The sequence below is a fragment of the Pan troglodytes genome, chromosome 9 (genome assembly GCF_028858775.2).
Source record: "Pan troglodytes isolate AG18354 chromosome 9, NHGRI_mPanTro3-v2.0_pri, whole genome shotgun sequence".
In the NCBI taxonomy this organism is placed as follows: Eukaryota; Metazoa; Chordata; class Mammalia; order Primates; family Hominidae; genus Pan; species Pan troglodytes.
In genome coordinates, this window is record NC_072407.2 from 74,361,204 (window position 1) to 74,376,795 (window position 15,592).

At 45.7% G+C, this 15,592-nt stretch overlaps 1 protein-coding gene across 4 annotated transcripts in view; it reads right to left on the minus strand.

Moving 5' to 3' along the window:
• Window positions 1–15,592, minus strand: part of CLPB (ClpB family mitochondrial disaggregase) — a 144,952-nt gene that overhangs the window by 34,805 nt on the left and 94,555 nt on the right. For all 4 annotated transcript variants that reach the window (XM_003951966.6, XM_001174710.7, XM_016921539.4 and 1 more), the window contains one exon: window positions 1,554–1,651. In XM_003951966.6, coding sequence (XP_003952015.1) covers window positions 1,554–1,651 — 98 coding nt within the window. The remainder of the gene's footprint in view (window positions 1–1,553; window positions 1,652–15,592) is intronic.

Here is a 15,592-nt window from a genome sequence, read left to right on the forward strand (position 1 = left end):
GCATTTAACTGCAGATGTAAGACCCTTCAGAGCATCCTTTTCCCTCTGGCAAGCAACTAGCAACATTCCAGTGGGTGGCTGCTCTGCCTGCTGGGATCCCTAAGTGCCTAGGATGAACAGAGTCTGCCCCTCACCCACAACCACAAGGAACATGCAACATAAGGCAAAAATAAATCTTATTTTGTTTTGTTTTAAACCACTGAAATTTGGGGTTGTTACAATAGCATAATCTAGCTTATCCTGACTGATCCACAGACAATCATATGTTGCCTAGAACATTAGAAACCATTTAGTACAATGTTTTCGTATCACAGAAGACTGAGCTTTAATGAGGGGATGTGGTAGCCCAAGGTCACATGGGCAGTGAGTGGTGAAGCTAGGATCAGAACCCACATCTCTTCAGTCTCAGTCCAGGGAGCTAAGTGCTTGGACTCAAGACAGAGAATATTTGCCACTAGGTGGGACCTGCCACACTGAATCATCTCAAGGTACTTCAGCCAATTTGTGGATAACAGACTCCATGGGGCTGGAAAGGGCACAAAAGTCAAAAACCAGGTCTTCCAGTCCCTGTCCTGCCACTGAACCTACCACATGACCTGTAGTCAAGCCTATTATGTTCAGTTTTGAGGCTAACTCACTCTGGGACCAAAGGCAAGCCACATCACAGCCCTGGGCTCCAGTTTCTCCAGGAGTAAAATAAGTCAGCTGATTTAGGTTTCAGAGATTGAAACTTGTGGCAACAGCAGAGTCCCCTCAGAGGCTGCCCCAGGAGTGAAGGGCAGGCCACGTGGGCAGTGCTCTAGTCCATCTCTCTCCTTCAACTCGAACAACTCAATTTTCCTCTGATTTATTGGCTTATGTTTTTGTAAGATTTCCCATCACTGGACTTGATTTCTAAGGTCCTTGCCAGCTCTCAGATTTGTGATTCTAGTTCTTGGATTCTGTCCAGTAGTTCCTGAGTTACAGCTCTGTGGCTGGGAGAGGTGGAAGACTTAGCCCTGTTTTCAGGAGTTCAAAAGTTTGGTTGGGAAAACAGAATTAGAATGGAGGGTTTTTTGGCTCAGATTCTATACTAGGCTTTCTGGAGTGTGTGTGGAGGGGAGGGGTGAAGGAATAGTTCTAGAAAGAATGATGATAAGAAAAGATTGTTTGATGAGACTGTAGAACACATGAGGCCTAGGAAAAATATGACCAAAATCTTTGCTTGGGCTAAGGATTTTGTCTGGCTAGAACCCCCTCCTCTGAAAAGGACCTGGGAGATCCATCACTTCATAAACCAAATTTAAAGGTAATGCTCAGAAGCCAGAAGTGGCCAAGGCCGCTCCCTGGTCATGATAGGGGCAGCTTCCTATTCTTGGTGAGACTGGGGGCTGGATTTGTATTTAAACAGATAATAATCAACAGATAATAATACAGATAATATCTGTATTTAAACAGATAATAGTCACCTAAGGAGAAGTGGCCTTTGGTGTAAAGCCTGACATAATTTAATGAGTGAAGGATTAAATGATGCATGGAGTACCCACAGGCCTCCTCCCTTCCCTGAGACTTACCTTGGCTTCAGAAGTCCTCAGAAGCTTCATCACTTCCCCTTCTCGGGCATAATCCAAGGGTGTGTGTCCCATTTCATTCCTCTGCAGGGGGTTGGCTCCTGGCAAGAGAAGAAGGATAAACAGAGGCTCTATGAACGATCAGTGGGACCTCAGCCTTCCCTTGGAGGTGGCTTAAGGCTCTGATTTCTATGTTGGGAATGTCCATGGACACCTACAAATGGTGGAAAAACATGGTACTGGGGCTCCTACATGTGCATGCACACATGTTCGGTAACATACTATACACACGTAGATGTGTTATACACAAACACACACAGTTGAACATGCTAAGAAAGTATGCCAAACAAATACACAGGTTAATATACCGCAGCACAAATACATGTAAACACACAATTTCATACATGTATTCATTAAAATGTCCATATTTTCCAACATATCAGCATACAGATAAACATTCATTCATGAAGCCATATAAAGGGTTCCTTTCTAAGGCAGAGAATATCCCAAATAACAATTAAATGGTTCCCCTTCTTTCTGTTTTCTGCTACTCTCCTTTTATGCTCTCTGACCTCTGGGCATTTCCTGTCTGTCTGAGTCAGCTGAGTCCCCTGGAAGGGCATGGGCACCACCAGCAACCTGTCTATGCCACTCTGGCTGTTGGTGGGTGAGTGCATGTGGCTGGGTATTTCCTCCAATCATTAGTTCCTGTGACTTAAGGACAAAGACTTTGAGTATGACAAGAAGAAGGGGTTAGCTTGGGGCCATGTATCTACCTTCTCTCTAAGTACTGGCAGCTGACAAGCCTGTATCAAGTGTCTGCTTTGTGCCAGCCTTGGCAGTTATGGAGGAAAGGTCACTCTGACTCTGTGCTGTCACAGCCTTCCCAAAGCCCATGTGTAAGCACCTCACTCTCTTCTTCAAAAACCATCCATTCCATTCAAGTCGGCAGACCCTGAATGAATGGGGCCTGAGGATGCAGAAGAATCAGATCTGGCCCTGCCCTTTAGGGAAGGGCAGGAAGACAGAAACATAATTAGAAAACTGCTTTGTACACAGCAGATGCTTAATAAATGTGTGTTACACAGAACATTAAGGTAATAATTATCTAGTATTTTTTGAGCTTCTCTCTTGCTCAGGAAGTACTGTCTGAAGTAAAGAAGGTTAAGACTCAGTCCCTGCCATAGGATAGAATGGGCTGGCTGGGAAACCAATTAGCACAGGGCATGGCTCAGGGTAGGTGTCCAGCCACTGTTGATGTACAGTAAAAACCAGTATTTCTCAATCCAGTATGTGAAAACATTTATATCATGATACAGAAGTATTCCTATTGCAAGTCTCTACTTTAAAAATTTTTTTATTAAAATTTTAATTAAAAATTTTTAATTAAACTTTTTTATTCAAAAAAATTTTTTTTGGCCAGGTGTGGTGGCTCATGCCTGTAATCTCAGCACTTTGGGAGGCCAAGGCAGGCGGATCACGAGGTCAGGAGATTGAGACCATCCTGGCTAACATGGTGAAACGCCATCTCTCCTAAAAAATACAAAACATTAGCCGGGCGTGGTGGTAGGTGCCTGTAGTCCCAGCTACTCAGGAGGCCGAGGCAGGAAAATAGTGTGAACCCGGGAGGCGGAGCTTGCAGTGAGCAGAGATCGCGCCACTGCACTCCAGCCTGGGCGACAGAGCGAGACTCCGTCTCAAAAAAAAAAAAAAAAATTTTAAGAGACAGGGTCTCACTATGTTGCCCAGGCTGGTCTTGAATTCCTGGGCTCAAGCAATCCTCCTGCCTTGACCTCCCAAACTGCTGGGATTACAGGCTTGGGCCACTGCGCCCAGCCACAAGTCTCTACTTCTTCTTCTTTTCTTTTCTGTTTTTTTTTTTTTTTTTTTTTTTTTTTTTGAGACAGGGTCTCACTCTGTTGCCCAGGCTGGAGTGCAGTGGCGTGATCTCTGTTCACTGCAACCTCCACCTCCTGGGATCAAGCTATTCTCCACCTCAGCCTCCTGAGTAGCTAGGATCACAGGCATGTGCCACCATGCCTGGCTAATTTTTGCATTTTTAGTAGAGATGGGGTTTCATCATGTTGGCCAGGCTGGTCTCAAACTCCTGACCTCAGGTGATCCTCCAACCTTGGTCTCCCAAAGTGCTGGGATTATAGGCATGAGCCACCATGCCCAGCCACAGTCTCTACTTCTTAAAAGACCCTATCAACTTATGAACAACAGTAACCATTTATTAAGCATTTACATGTGGCTGTCTGCCTGAGAGGCAGAGGAAGTGGCTAAAGCTCTATAGCGATGTGGGAGGTGGAGGGGGAAGGGGCAGGCCATAGGAAATACAATCCAGGTGAAGGAAACTTTTATTATTGATAAGAAAAAACTAAGTTTTTTTACACAGTACTATCTTCTAACAGGAATTTAGTGCAGAATATTGATAAATATATTGTTTTTTATTAAGATACAATTCACACACCATAAAATTAAACCTTTCAAAGTATATAATTCAAGGCCGGGCACAGTGGTTCATGCCTGTAGTCCCAGCAATTTGGGAGGCTGAGGTGGGCGGATCACTTGAGGCCAGGAGTTCGAGACCAGCCTGGCCAACATGGTGAAACCCCATCTCTACTAAAAAAAAAAAAAAAAAAATTAGCCAGGCGTGGGGGCACATGCCCGTAATCCCAGCTACTCGGAAGGCTGAAGCACAAGAATTGCATGAACCCAGGAGGCAGAGGCTGCAGTGAGCTGGGATCACGCCACTGCACTCCAGTCTGGGCAACAGAGCAAGGCCTTGTCTAAATAATGGAAAGGAAAGGAAAAAGGAAAGGAAAAAGGAAAGCAAAGGAGGTATACAATTCAGTGGTTTAAAATATACCATTCCAGAACATTTTCACCCTCTTCCAAAAGAGATTCCCTATTATCAGACACTCCCCCTACCCCCAGCCCCAGCAACCATTAGTTTACTTTCTGTCTATGGATTTGCCTATTCTGGATACTTCCTATGAATGGAGTTGTATAATATGTGGCCTTTTGTGTCTGACTTTTTCAGGCTTACCAGAATGTTTTCAAGGTTCATCCATGTGGTAGCATGGCTGAATAATACTCCATTCTGTGGATATACTACATTTTGTTTTTCTATCAGGTGATGATCGACATTTAAGCCATTTCCCCTTTTTGGCTACTATATAAACAGTGCCATGAACATTCACACACAAGTCTTTGTGTAGATGTATGTTTTCATGTCTCCTGGGCAGATAATTGGAGTCATGATGTAATAATAGTAACACTGGTATTTATTGAGCACTTACTCTGTGCCAGGCACTGTGCTCGGTACTTTCTGAGGGATGGGAATTAAAATCCCCAAGCTACAGGCTCAGAAAAGTGAAATAACTAGCCCAAGGCCACAAAGCTAGCTTTATTTGCTTGAACTAGGAGTAAAAACCACCCCCAGGTTTTCCTAACTCCAATTCTCTACTCTCATGACGGCAGCCACAATATACCCCTGATGAAAAAGCCTTCAGTTGGCCTTTGCTTTCAGGACAAAGTGCAACCTCCCTAGGAAGGAGTGTGTCTGTGGTCTTCCTAACTACTGGGCAAGTCCTTAGAGGCTCAGCCAGAGCCTCATCCTTTCTTTCCATTCTGTTGGCACTTACTGGGCACTTTATATCTGCAAGCCTCTGTGTGCAGGATGATGAAGGATTGGCAGAGCCAATGAATAGTTTCCCTCTTTATATTTCACGACTGTTCTGTAGCAACTGATACCTTGGCCACTCTCTCCTTTGAGTTCTATAAAACCACTTTTCAGGTTTTCTTCCCACTCTTGTGACCATTTCTTCTGTTTCTTTTGCAGACTTCTCTTCCTGTCTTTAAGATTATTAGGTGCTACCTAGAGTTCGAGTCCAGCACAATTCCACCTCTCCAGGAGCTCATGGAGACAAGAGGTCACAGGCTGAGTGTCATCAGTGCGCTGAAGGAGGGACAGGCGGCACTGGGGGGCTCAGGAAGGAACAAAGTGCTCAGGGACTTGTTCGCCTAGCCTAGCCTTCCTGGCCCAGCCCCACTGAGTTGCTTTCTCTGGCGCTCAGCACTGAGGGGCTCTGCAAGGGCTGAGGAGCCAGTGGCAGACAGCATCCTCCCCTCCCCCCAGAGCTAAACCACAACGGAGGCAGAAAGGGAGCTGCAAAGAAGCAGTGGAAAGGTCTGTCCTTTCTTAGCCTCAAGGGGAGCTCTGTCACTAGATATGAGCCGCAGTGGAAGGGAGGGTTAGGGAGAGACCTCTGGAAGGGGAAGAATGGCAAAGAGAAGAGCTTCTGCTTTGGATAGGAAGAAAGAAATGGGAGAGAGAAGAGGAGGGGCAAGAGGAGAGAAGGTGACAGAGGAAGACAGTGGAAGAACGAACAGAGTGAGATTAGCCTCTTCAAACAAGTGCTGTCAGTGATCTATATTTGCTTACAGAATGAAAAATGTGTGCCATAAACATTGGCCACTGAGTAATTTCTAGTAGGAGTCGTGTCACTTCTCATAAAGGATGGGATGGGGACAGGTAGGACATCTCTGCACCTGGGCCAGCCAGCACAGGGGCTCCTTTTAAAGCAGTACGGCGCCTGTCTCCAGCCCAGGAGGCTCTCAGGTCAGGCTCCACCTGACCATTCACGGAGAAGGCTCCCCAAGGTTCTGGAGCCTCAGGGCAGCATGTCTGCCCCCACTTTAGGAAGGCTGAGGCAGGGGTACCATGGATAGTGTCCATCTAATATTAGTACCCCAGCCCTGCACCCTCGCTCTGACTTGACTAATTGCTGTAATAATTGATAGAACCTGACTTCTACCACTGATCGATTTCACCTCCACGACCAACGGCCACAAACCATTACAGTCCAATAAATAACCACGTTGGGCCTCACCCGCCTGCCCTCTCCAGGGGCATCAGGACGGCCCGTGCCCTGGCCTGACCTCCCCTTGCCTCCCACCCAGGGCCCCTTCGGGCCGAGCAGCTGGTCTAGAGGGCCAGGCCTCTGGGAGCAAGTGAAAGGGCTGGATGGAGGTGGGGAGTGCTAATCGCAGGCCATCCGTCACCTCCCACTGGCTGTCTGGGGCTGGGGCAAACACCTGGAGCACCCCAGGCAGTGTGGTACAGGACCCCTCCCTTCCTCTCCCTCTCCAGATTAGTGTGTCCCAGCTTATAATATTTGATAAATAGCAGACTGGCTTCCTGGCAGCACTGCTGCGGCTGCGCCTGCCCGCTACAGCTGTGGAAGGTCACTCATTGGGGAAATATGTTTCTGTCAGTGGTATTGAAAAAAGTTTAGTGGAGTGACAGGCCTCAATTTTTCAAATTTTATTAACTCCATCCTCTTAACCATTTGTCTTGAATTCCTTCAGATTCTGGGGGATCTGTCAATAGGGCCTAGGCCAGGAAAGTAGTGTGGGGGGGTGGGTGGTCGTGGGGCTGATGCTGATTGGTGCCACTATGGCTGGTTTGGACCTCATCACCCAGGGCAAGGTAAAGCAGTGGCAATGGTGTTGGTGGGAGTGAAGGCCTGGCTCACTGGTGCTGAGGGAGCCCACTCCTCTTCTCTGGTTCAGTACCTGCTTTTGATTTGACGCAATTATTGACTCTCCAAGTGGAAAAATGGTGAGTTCTTCCAATTCCCTAAGAAGATACTCCCTTCTACTACATCTCAAACGGGTGGTCACTCGGGCTCCTCTGAATGTCCCCAGTACCCAGCCCCAAGCTCATGGCTCTCCCAGGGGTGTCCCCCATTTAACTGAGGGCAGATTTTTCATATATGAGCCCCAGATTCTCTCACCAACCCCACTTCCATCTTGGTTCTGAAAACACCTGTTCATCTTTTAAGACTCAGTCCTAGCTTCTCCTCCAGGAAGGCTTCCTTGTTTCCCTTCCACCCCAGGTTGGGTACCATCCTCTCTGCTCCCATAGGTCTTTCGGCTTCCATCTTACTGCATTGGCCACCCTGCATTAAAGTCTGTCTCATCTAAGACTGAGAGTTCTTAGAAGCCAGACACTGTGTTTGATACACTGCTATATATCCTTGCATGGGATGGGAGCTCAATAATATTTGCCAGATGATTGAACCGTATTCTCTCCAGGTGCCATCTTCTGAGGCCACACAGAACATGGCTGTTCTTTCTGCCCCAGGAGAACCTTTATGATAGCAAGTACAAAACCATGTACCTTTTTCCTATAGACCAAAGTCCCCAGTTTCTTTGCTGGTCCCAGAAGCCTCTCTGCCTGGTTGGCAGAAGAGGTCAGGTCAGGCCCCAGTACCCTCTATGCTCTGTAGGTGCGAAGTGGGGAAGAAGTGGTTGGAGAGAGAGGCCCACCTGCCTTTCCTAGGGAGAGTGTTGAATCCCACCTAGGGAGGTGGGATTCAGATCTTCTCTGTGCTGGTGGGAAAAGCTCATAAGCTGAGGGGGTGGGAGGAGGCTTGTCACTCCCTCCTCCCTTGACACTACTCTGTCCTGACCCTTGCCTACCTCAAATAAGATAATGTGTATAAGAGGGCTTAACAACAACAACAATAACAACAACAGTAAATGCCCTATATAAATGTGTCGGCCTATTATTATTAACATTGACATTCATGCCCCTCCCCACCCCCGGTTCTGTCAGCACACTGATCTTATAGTGATACAATTCCACTACAGTTCCCATGACTCAGCCCTTCCCTCTGAGAGCACTGGGCTGGGGAGCCAGTGAGGGGCCGCCTCTCCCAGCTGTGTGATCCAGGGCACTTGCTCTACTTCTCTGGTGGTAATGACTGCTGCCCTACCTACCACCTACCACTAAGGGCTTTGTGAGGACTAATTAGATTAACAAGTTCAAAAATGATTGGAAAGAAGGATTAGACAGGTGTACAATGTTCTTTGTAATAACTTTTACATTCACTCTTGCTTTCCATATTTATTGCTAGTGGCTTTACCACCTTCATCCTCATTGTCACTATTTCAGCAGTCTGTTGACTATCTCAAATTAGAAGTTTTGGTTGAAACTTCTGATTATGGGAAATCCTTCCCATGATCAGAGACATGTCAATGTGGACTGATCCATTCTTTTCGGTTATGAGCTCCCCATCAAGGAAACATTGAGAGAGAGAGTGGCAGGATGACCACATATGAGCAGCCATGCACCTTCCCTGTGTCCACGCTCAGCTCCACTCTGTCCCCACCTGTGGTCTCTCCGATTACCCAGATCCTGCCCATTCTTTAAGGCCCAGTTCTCTCCTCCTCCAGTGATCAGTGCTCTCCCTTCTGGGCTCCTAGTGTCCTACCTACTTACTCCTTTTCCTGGCCCTCAGCCTCAGGGTCCTGGCCTGCCACTTTCATATCTTGGTTTGGTCTTCACATCCAGTATGTATGGGGCTACTCAAGTCAGAGCCAATTCTCTACTTTCCCAGAGGCTGAAGGTGAGAGAGAAGAGACTTGTTGAGAATGCTGCAGGAAGCACAGAAGAACTGGGAATAAAGCTCTGGTCTTCTGATATCTTGAGCTTTTTCTATAAACCACAGCACTGAGCCCTGCTCAACATACGTATGTACACAGACATTCACACTTGCAGATATGCCCCCGCCCCCCTGCCCCTGTAATGAAAAATACTTACTGGGCACTTGTTATGTGCCATAGCCTGTGCTGACAACGGCCATGGATTTAACAATTTGGTGAAGACAGCAGGAGACATTATTATTTTTTCTAGTTTACAGATGATTTAACTGAGTCTAGCAGAAGAGCAAGGGGAAAGGTGACAGGCTAACATTTGTTGGGTATAATGCCTTTATATACAGTGTCTGAATTATTCATCAAACAAAGATTCTGAGAAAGAAGAGGCTCAGAAAACTAAAATAATTTACCCATGGTCATACAGCAGATAAATAGTAAAGCTGGGATTTAACATGGGGATTTATTATACTATTCTCTCTTTTATACATGTTTGATATTTTACATAATAAAAAGTATTTTTTTAGGAAAGGAAGCCAGGTCTGATTTTCCACTACAAAATGCTACCTTCCAAAGGCCTGATGACTCAAAAAGAGAGAAAACTCATCTTTTTTCCTCTCTTCCAGTGTGCTCAGATGCTCCAAAGCTAAGATAGGGGCATTTCTAGAGGTAGATTTCGGATAGACAGCTTTGTAGAAAGGGGACAAAATGAGGCTCCCTTTCCTCCCATTCAGGGCTTCCCTGTCTGGGGGCCAGGGGAATGGTGACACACATTAACTAACCTCTCAGAAGGTCATCCACAAGTCCCAACCCCCCAGTGGACATGCTCTGATATGATCCCTTGCCTTCAGGGAGGCAGATTTCTAACATTCAGGGAACAGAGAGAGTTTTAATGGAATGGATCCAGACATTCCCCATTCCACTGTATGGAATCAGACTTGTTCTTGCCCTTGGGCAGAACTCAGAGTAGTGAAAGACAGAGAGGGATAGAAATAATGTCATTATACTACAGGGGAGTGAGGAGATGAGGATGTCAGGGGAGTGAGATGAAGATGATGATTCTTCCCCCTACCCCCCTGGTACAAGGGAGCTAGGCATTGTGTAGCTGAGGAGGTGGGAAACCACAGCACCAGCTGGAGAAGAGCAGAAGATACTACACTGAGCACTAAAGAAAAAAGGACCGGAGAAGTGGAGAAGCCTGGGGAAAGGAAATTAGAGCTCAAGGTCACAGAGACTACGAGTAGGAGAGTGGGAGCTAGAACCCATGCCTACTAGTCCAGGGCTCTTTCCACCTACACTGTCTCAGCCTCTGCCCACCCCATAGCTTTCACTTCCTTAGCACCGACTGGAAGGACTGGCCTATACTGGGCTACCACTGTTCTCTTCTGTGGTACCAAACTCATCTTTGCCCATCACTCAGACTTTATGTTCTGCAGACTCGGGTTCATCTTCCCTGCCCTGAAGCTCTTCCAGGCCACTCAAGCCTACAGATCACTTCTTCCTTTGAACCGCTAGAGTTATTACCTGATCACAGACTTTCACACATAGGTCTTGTCTCCACAATCAGATGTATGACCAAGAATGCTTTGTGAATGGCTAGAAAAGGAATGATGATGATCACTAGGCATCAGGATGGGTTCGCAGAAGCCAAGTCATGCCAGACTAACCTCTCCTTTCTTTATCAGGATGACCTATTTGCTCAATCAGGCACAATTAGGCCAAATGTGGACTTCATGAGACATCTGATGGGATGTCTCAGGATAATCCTGTGGTCACAATGGAGAAATGTGGGCTGGATGCCAGTACCACATGGAATGCTAGTAAATGACTGATGGACTAACCAGACCCAAGGAGGTGGGTCACTGATGGATCAGAGGTCTGGAAGGAGTTTCCACTGGCAGCAAACACTTGGTCCTTGTTCAGCATGTTTATCTATGACATGGATATCACAGGGACATCTTCCTCATCAAATCTGCAGATGTAATTAAGGTGGGAAGGGTACCAAATACACCAGATGGAAGATTGACATTAAGAGCTAAAGCAAATATGATGCAAGTTAGTGGAAATAAATAGGAAGTCATAGGTTTGGAAGAGAAAGTGAGGATTGTTCTGGGAAATGTGATTGAGAAAGGAAAGGGTTTAGAGGGCACGTGAGAAAAATAGTTTAAGGAAGTAGAGGGTTTAGGCTGGACATTTTCAGATATTTCAAGGGCCATCATGTTAAATTGGGATTAGATTCATTCTACATGAATCCAAGGGTAATATTAAAACCCTGAGAAGCAGATTTTGGCTAAATTTCTAACCATGGGAACATCCAAAAATAGAATATGAGCAGCCTCAAGAGCAACTGAGTTCTCCAGCACTGAAAGTGTTCAAGCATTAAATGGACAACCGCTTAGGAGGTTTCCTACTTATATACTGGTTTACAGATTTTTTTTCAAGATTAATTGTTATCCATTCAAAGATATTTTTTGAGTCTTCTATGTGTTTGGCACCATGGTAAGTGCTAGGGATACAAAAGTGAGTAAGAAGATACTGTTCTTGCTTTTCAGGAGTTCCTGATCCAGTTGAGGGGAGATGGACAAGTTTATTTCAGTAGTATCTTGTGCTTTGATTACAGACCTCAGCACATGGAAGGCTGACTTTAGTTTAGATTAAGTCAGAGTTCCTGTGGAAATTCAAAAATGTGTTTGGTTACTAAAGGCCAGTAACAGTTTAATCAAGGCCAAATCACTTGCTTAAACTTACTACTGGCTGTGAGAATATAAGTGTACAGTGAAACAGAATTTGTGCATTTTTGTGCATGACATTTTGCTCTTATACCTTGAATTTTGGTCTTTGGCTGGGACTTGTTTATGAACCTACAGATTGTCTTACAAGTGGCTGTGGTGTCAGGGTGAAATGATTTAGCCAGCAGGGCTACCCAAGTCTCCATTTCTTACCCACCCTATGGGGACTGCTTCAACACAGACATAAACATGCTCCTGCCGTTACCTTATTGCACTCGTCACACGGGGAGGCTAGAAGGCTTGATTCAGGGATATGATTGGATTTTAAATCCCAGTCTCACAGGATTTTAATTACTGGTTTGGGGCAGCAGAGATAGGCGCTGGCTGCCTTTGGATGGAGGAGGTCGATACACCAGTCCACGACATATTGAGCCACAATGCCTGCAGACTCTATTGCTCTATTTAATCATCTTTTGCAAAATTTACAGTGGAACAGGAGGGATCGATACGGAATTTATCACATTCTCTTGTAAATATGAGCCAGGAAAGAGTTCCAGGCAGTTTGTTACTGAGTGGGAGGGAACATGTCTGTGTACAGCTGGGCATTAGGAGATGAGACAAAATCCATACTTCTTGGCATAAGCTACAGACATTCAGCCAGTCCCTCTTACGCCTGAAGGCAAGTTCAATGGGTAGAATGCTGATTCATTCATTCATTCAACCAAGCAACCAACCAACATTCTAGATTACCTATTTTATGCCAGACCCTACAGAGGACAGGGTGGACCCTAGAGAGCTCTGGGAACATACACTGGAATTCTGCTTATGAGATCCTAATCATAGCTATAATAACACAATGGCTCTGCCACTTAGTGGTGAACCTTGGTTGCTACTGAACTGCTTGGTGCCCTTGTTTATGCATATGGAAATGTAGATAATAAGATTCCCTAACTTGCAGAGTTATTATTATTATTTTTTGAGCTGGAGTCTCGCTCTGTCGCCCATGCTGGAGTGCAGTGGCACGATCTCGGCTCACTGCAAGCTCCACCTCCTGGGTTCACGCCATTCTCCTGCCTCAGCCTGGCACCACGCCCGGCTAATTTTTTGTATTTTTAGTAGAGATGGGGTTTCACTGTGTTAGCCAGGATGGTCTTCATCTCCTGACCTCGTGATCCGCCCACCTCTGCCTCCCAAAGTGCTGGGATTACAGGCGTGAGCCACCGCGCCTGGCAAGTTATTTTAAGTATTAAAAGAGAGAAAAGCCTTAGTCCAGAGCTTTTATCAAAAAATGGTAACTGTTGTTATTTTTCCTTCAATTACTATTACTAACCATTCCTTCCTACAGTGGATAGGGTGTTGAACAGGGAGCCGGCTACCCTACCTCCTTAATAGACAGAAGGGAGACTGGATGGCCTTCCCAGGTTAGAGATCTGGTCAGGGCCACCAGCAGCAGAATCAGAGGAGCAAGAGGAAGAGGGTGTGTAAGGAGGAGATTCATGTTAAGCTCTGTTTTTTGAAGCTTCAATTGCAATCTTTAAAACAATAAAATAGTCTCCTAAAATTGCTGTGGGGGAACAGAGTGAGAAGTGATTCACTTCATGTAGGCAAACCATGGAAAGTTATACATTAAAGATATAAATGAGTTGGATCTTGAAGGCTAAGTAGGAGTTTGATAGGTGGAGAAGTGGGGAAAGGATATTCCAGGCAAAGTGAATGAGGACAGGTTTGGAGGCAGGAAAAACTATGCTAGGTAGTGAACAGTTCAGTGGGCCATAGGCAGAGACAGTTCCTGTCTCCCAGGCCTACTTGGCTGCAGGCATCCTCCTGGTAGGCCCACAGGATGATCCCAATCCTGAAGCAAACCATCAACCTCATCCTCTCTTGGAAACTGGTGGCAGAAGTCACTTTAGAGTGACTGCATGCTGGGTTAAACATCTGGGCTTAATTTATAGGCAGTGGGAACTGCTGAAGGTTTTAAAGCAGGAAAGTGACATGGTTTTGTGAGATGGAGGCTGGTTTGATGGGATCCTAGAGGTAGGAAGAACAAGGCTGTTATAATAGTTCAGGTGAGAGTGATGAAGACTGAATTAGAGAAGTGGGGACAGAGGAGAGAATGGGCTTAAGATGAAATTCTAAGAAAGACAGGGCTTGGTGGAAAGTGAGGGAGAAGTCATCAGACATAACACTTCCTAGTTTGAGCGACCAGTAGACAACCATACTATTCATCAAAGAGAACACGGAAGACAGTGTGAGGAGGTATGGGTTTGGACGCATTGAGGATGAGAGATGTCTACGGAATATTAAGCATCAACAAAGCTATGGAAGACATGAAAATGCCTGGTTTGTTCTACGGAAAATAGGTAGATCAGTGTGGTTAGAAAGAAGTGGTATAAAAACCATGGAAATTAATATTCAAACATACTTCACATACAGAGTTAGACAAGGAAAACAGCAAAAGCAAAAACTCCTGCCAAGGATCTCTGGTCAATGCAAACCTAACGTAGAGGTTTTCTAACGGTGGATAATGCTCTGAATAGCATGTGACACAGGCAAAGAAGTGAGGATCCTTAGCTCATTTTCATTTTGGACAAGTCCCAAAATGAAAATGTTCACGACTTTCCTGGAAGTTGTGGGCTTTCAAGAGGCCAGCCCTACTACTCCTTATCCCCACAGTATAGCACAGACTCTCCTCAGAGGTGGCAGCAGGTTCTATGGCCAGAGAGCAGCTAGGAGCAACTGTCAGTGGGGAGGGAAAGGCTCTGGATAAAGCAGAGTTCAAAGTGCACTATCAGAGCCAGGGTCCTCAGGCCTCTGCAGTCTTCCCTCCTGCAAATGACAGCTGAGACCAAAGCATCCGAGCCTGGGGTCTGGGCTGAATTTAGCAGTCATAATTACACTGTTGACGTCTGGGGCACAGCCACAGTCTCCGTAGAAGGCGGCAGCTTTTGTTCATGCACTAAAAACACATCATCTTCAAACATGCTAATCCTACGTCTGCTTCCATCTAACAACATTGAAAGGAGGCTGAGGAAAGGGCACACAATGCCCACACATCTGGCTAATTCAGTTATGAGGCCAATCAATCTTGATGGGTTGTCTACGAGACCCCAACCACCCCAAAGGACTGAGCTGACCAGATGTTTAAGCTTCTGTTGACCAATCCTAGCCTAATGTGCAGGGCAGAGAAGAAGGGTTATCAAGAGATGACTTTTGCTTCCACTTACACATCTATTCCCAAAGCCAAGTAGAGCCCTCTGCTTGGATGAAAAGTATCAGCACATTAAAGTAGTGGTTGAGCCAAGCTCACTGGAATGAGGTACACTCAAATATACAGATTTTCAGTCTGAACTCAAGGAACATAGGAAGCCTTATTTATGGCTGCCTTTGTGAACACTCACAGCAACAGAAACCAATGAAATATTTTTTGCTAATTGCACTTCCCTATATGGAGAGAATCGGAAATGTGGGGGTGGGGGAGGTAGTATCTTCAACTATAATATCAAATGTTATAGGCTACGGTTCTGGGAACAGGAACTGTTTTATCTGCTGATACCTGCTTTCATTCAAGGCTGAAGGAATTACTCATCTCCCTCATAAAACATTTGCTTTTTTAAAAAACCAGAAGCTTCTGCCAACAAGGACTCTTCCAGTTTATGCACCTTCTTTTATGCCCAACCATAGTCACCAGGCAACCATCACCAAAAATAAAAGTGGAAAGGTGGTGGGAGGCTAGGAGGAAGGAGAGAGGACAGGGATAGACTACAAACACCAGGAGGACCACTTTGACCCAGAGCTCCTTGCTGTTGCTAGTGATTCCATTTTTTTCAAGATGCTTTTCCCTCATTAATTCTGAGGATTTCACCA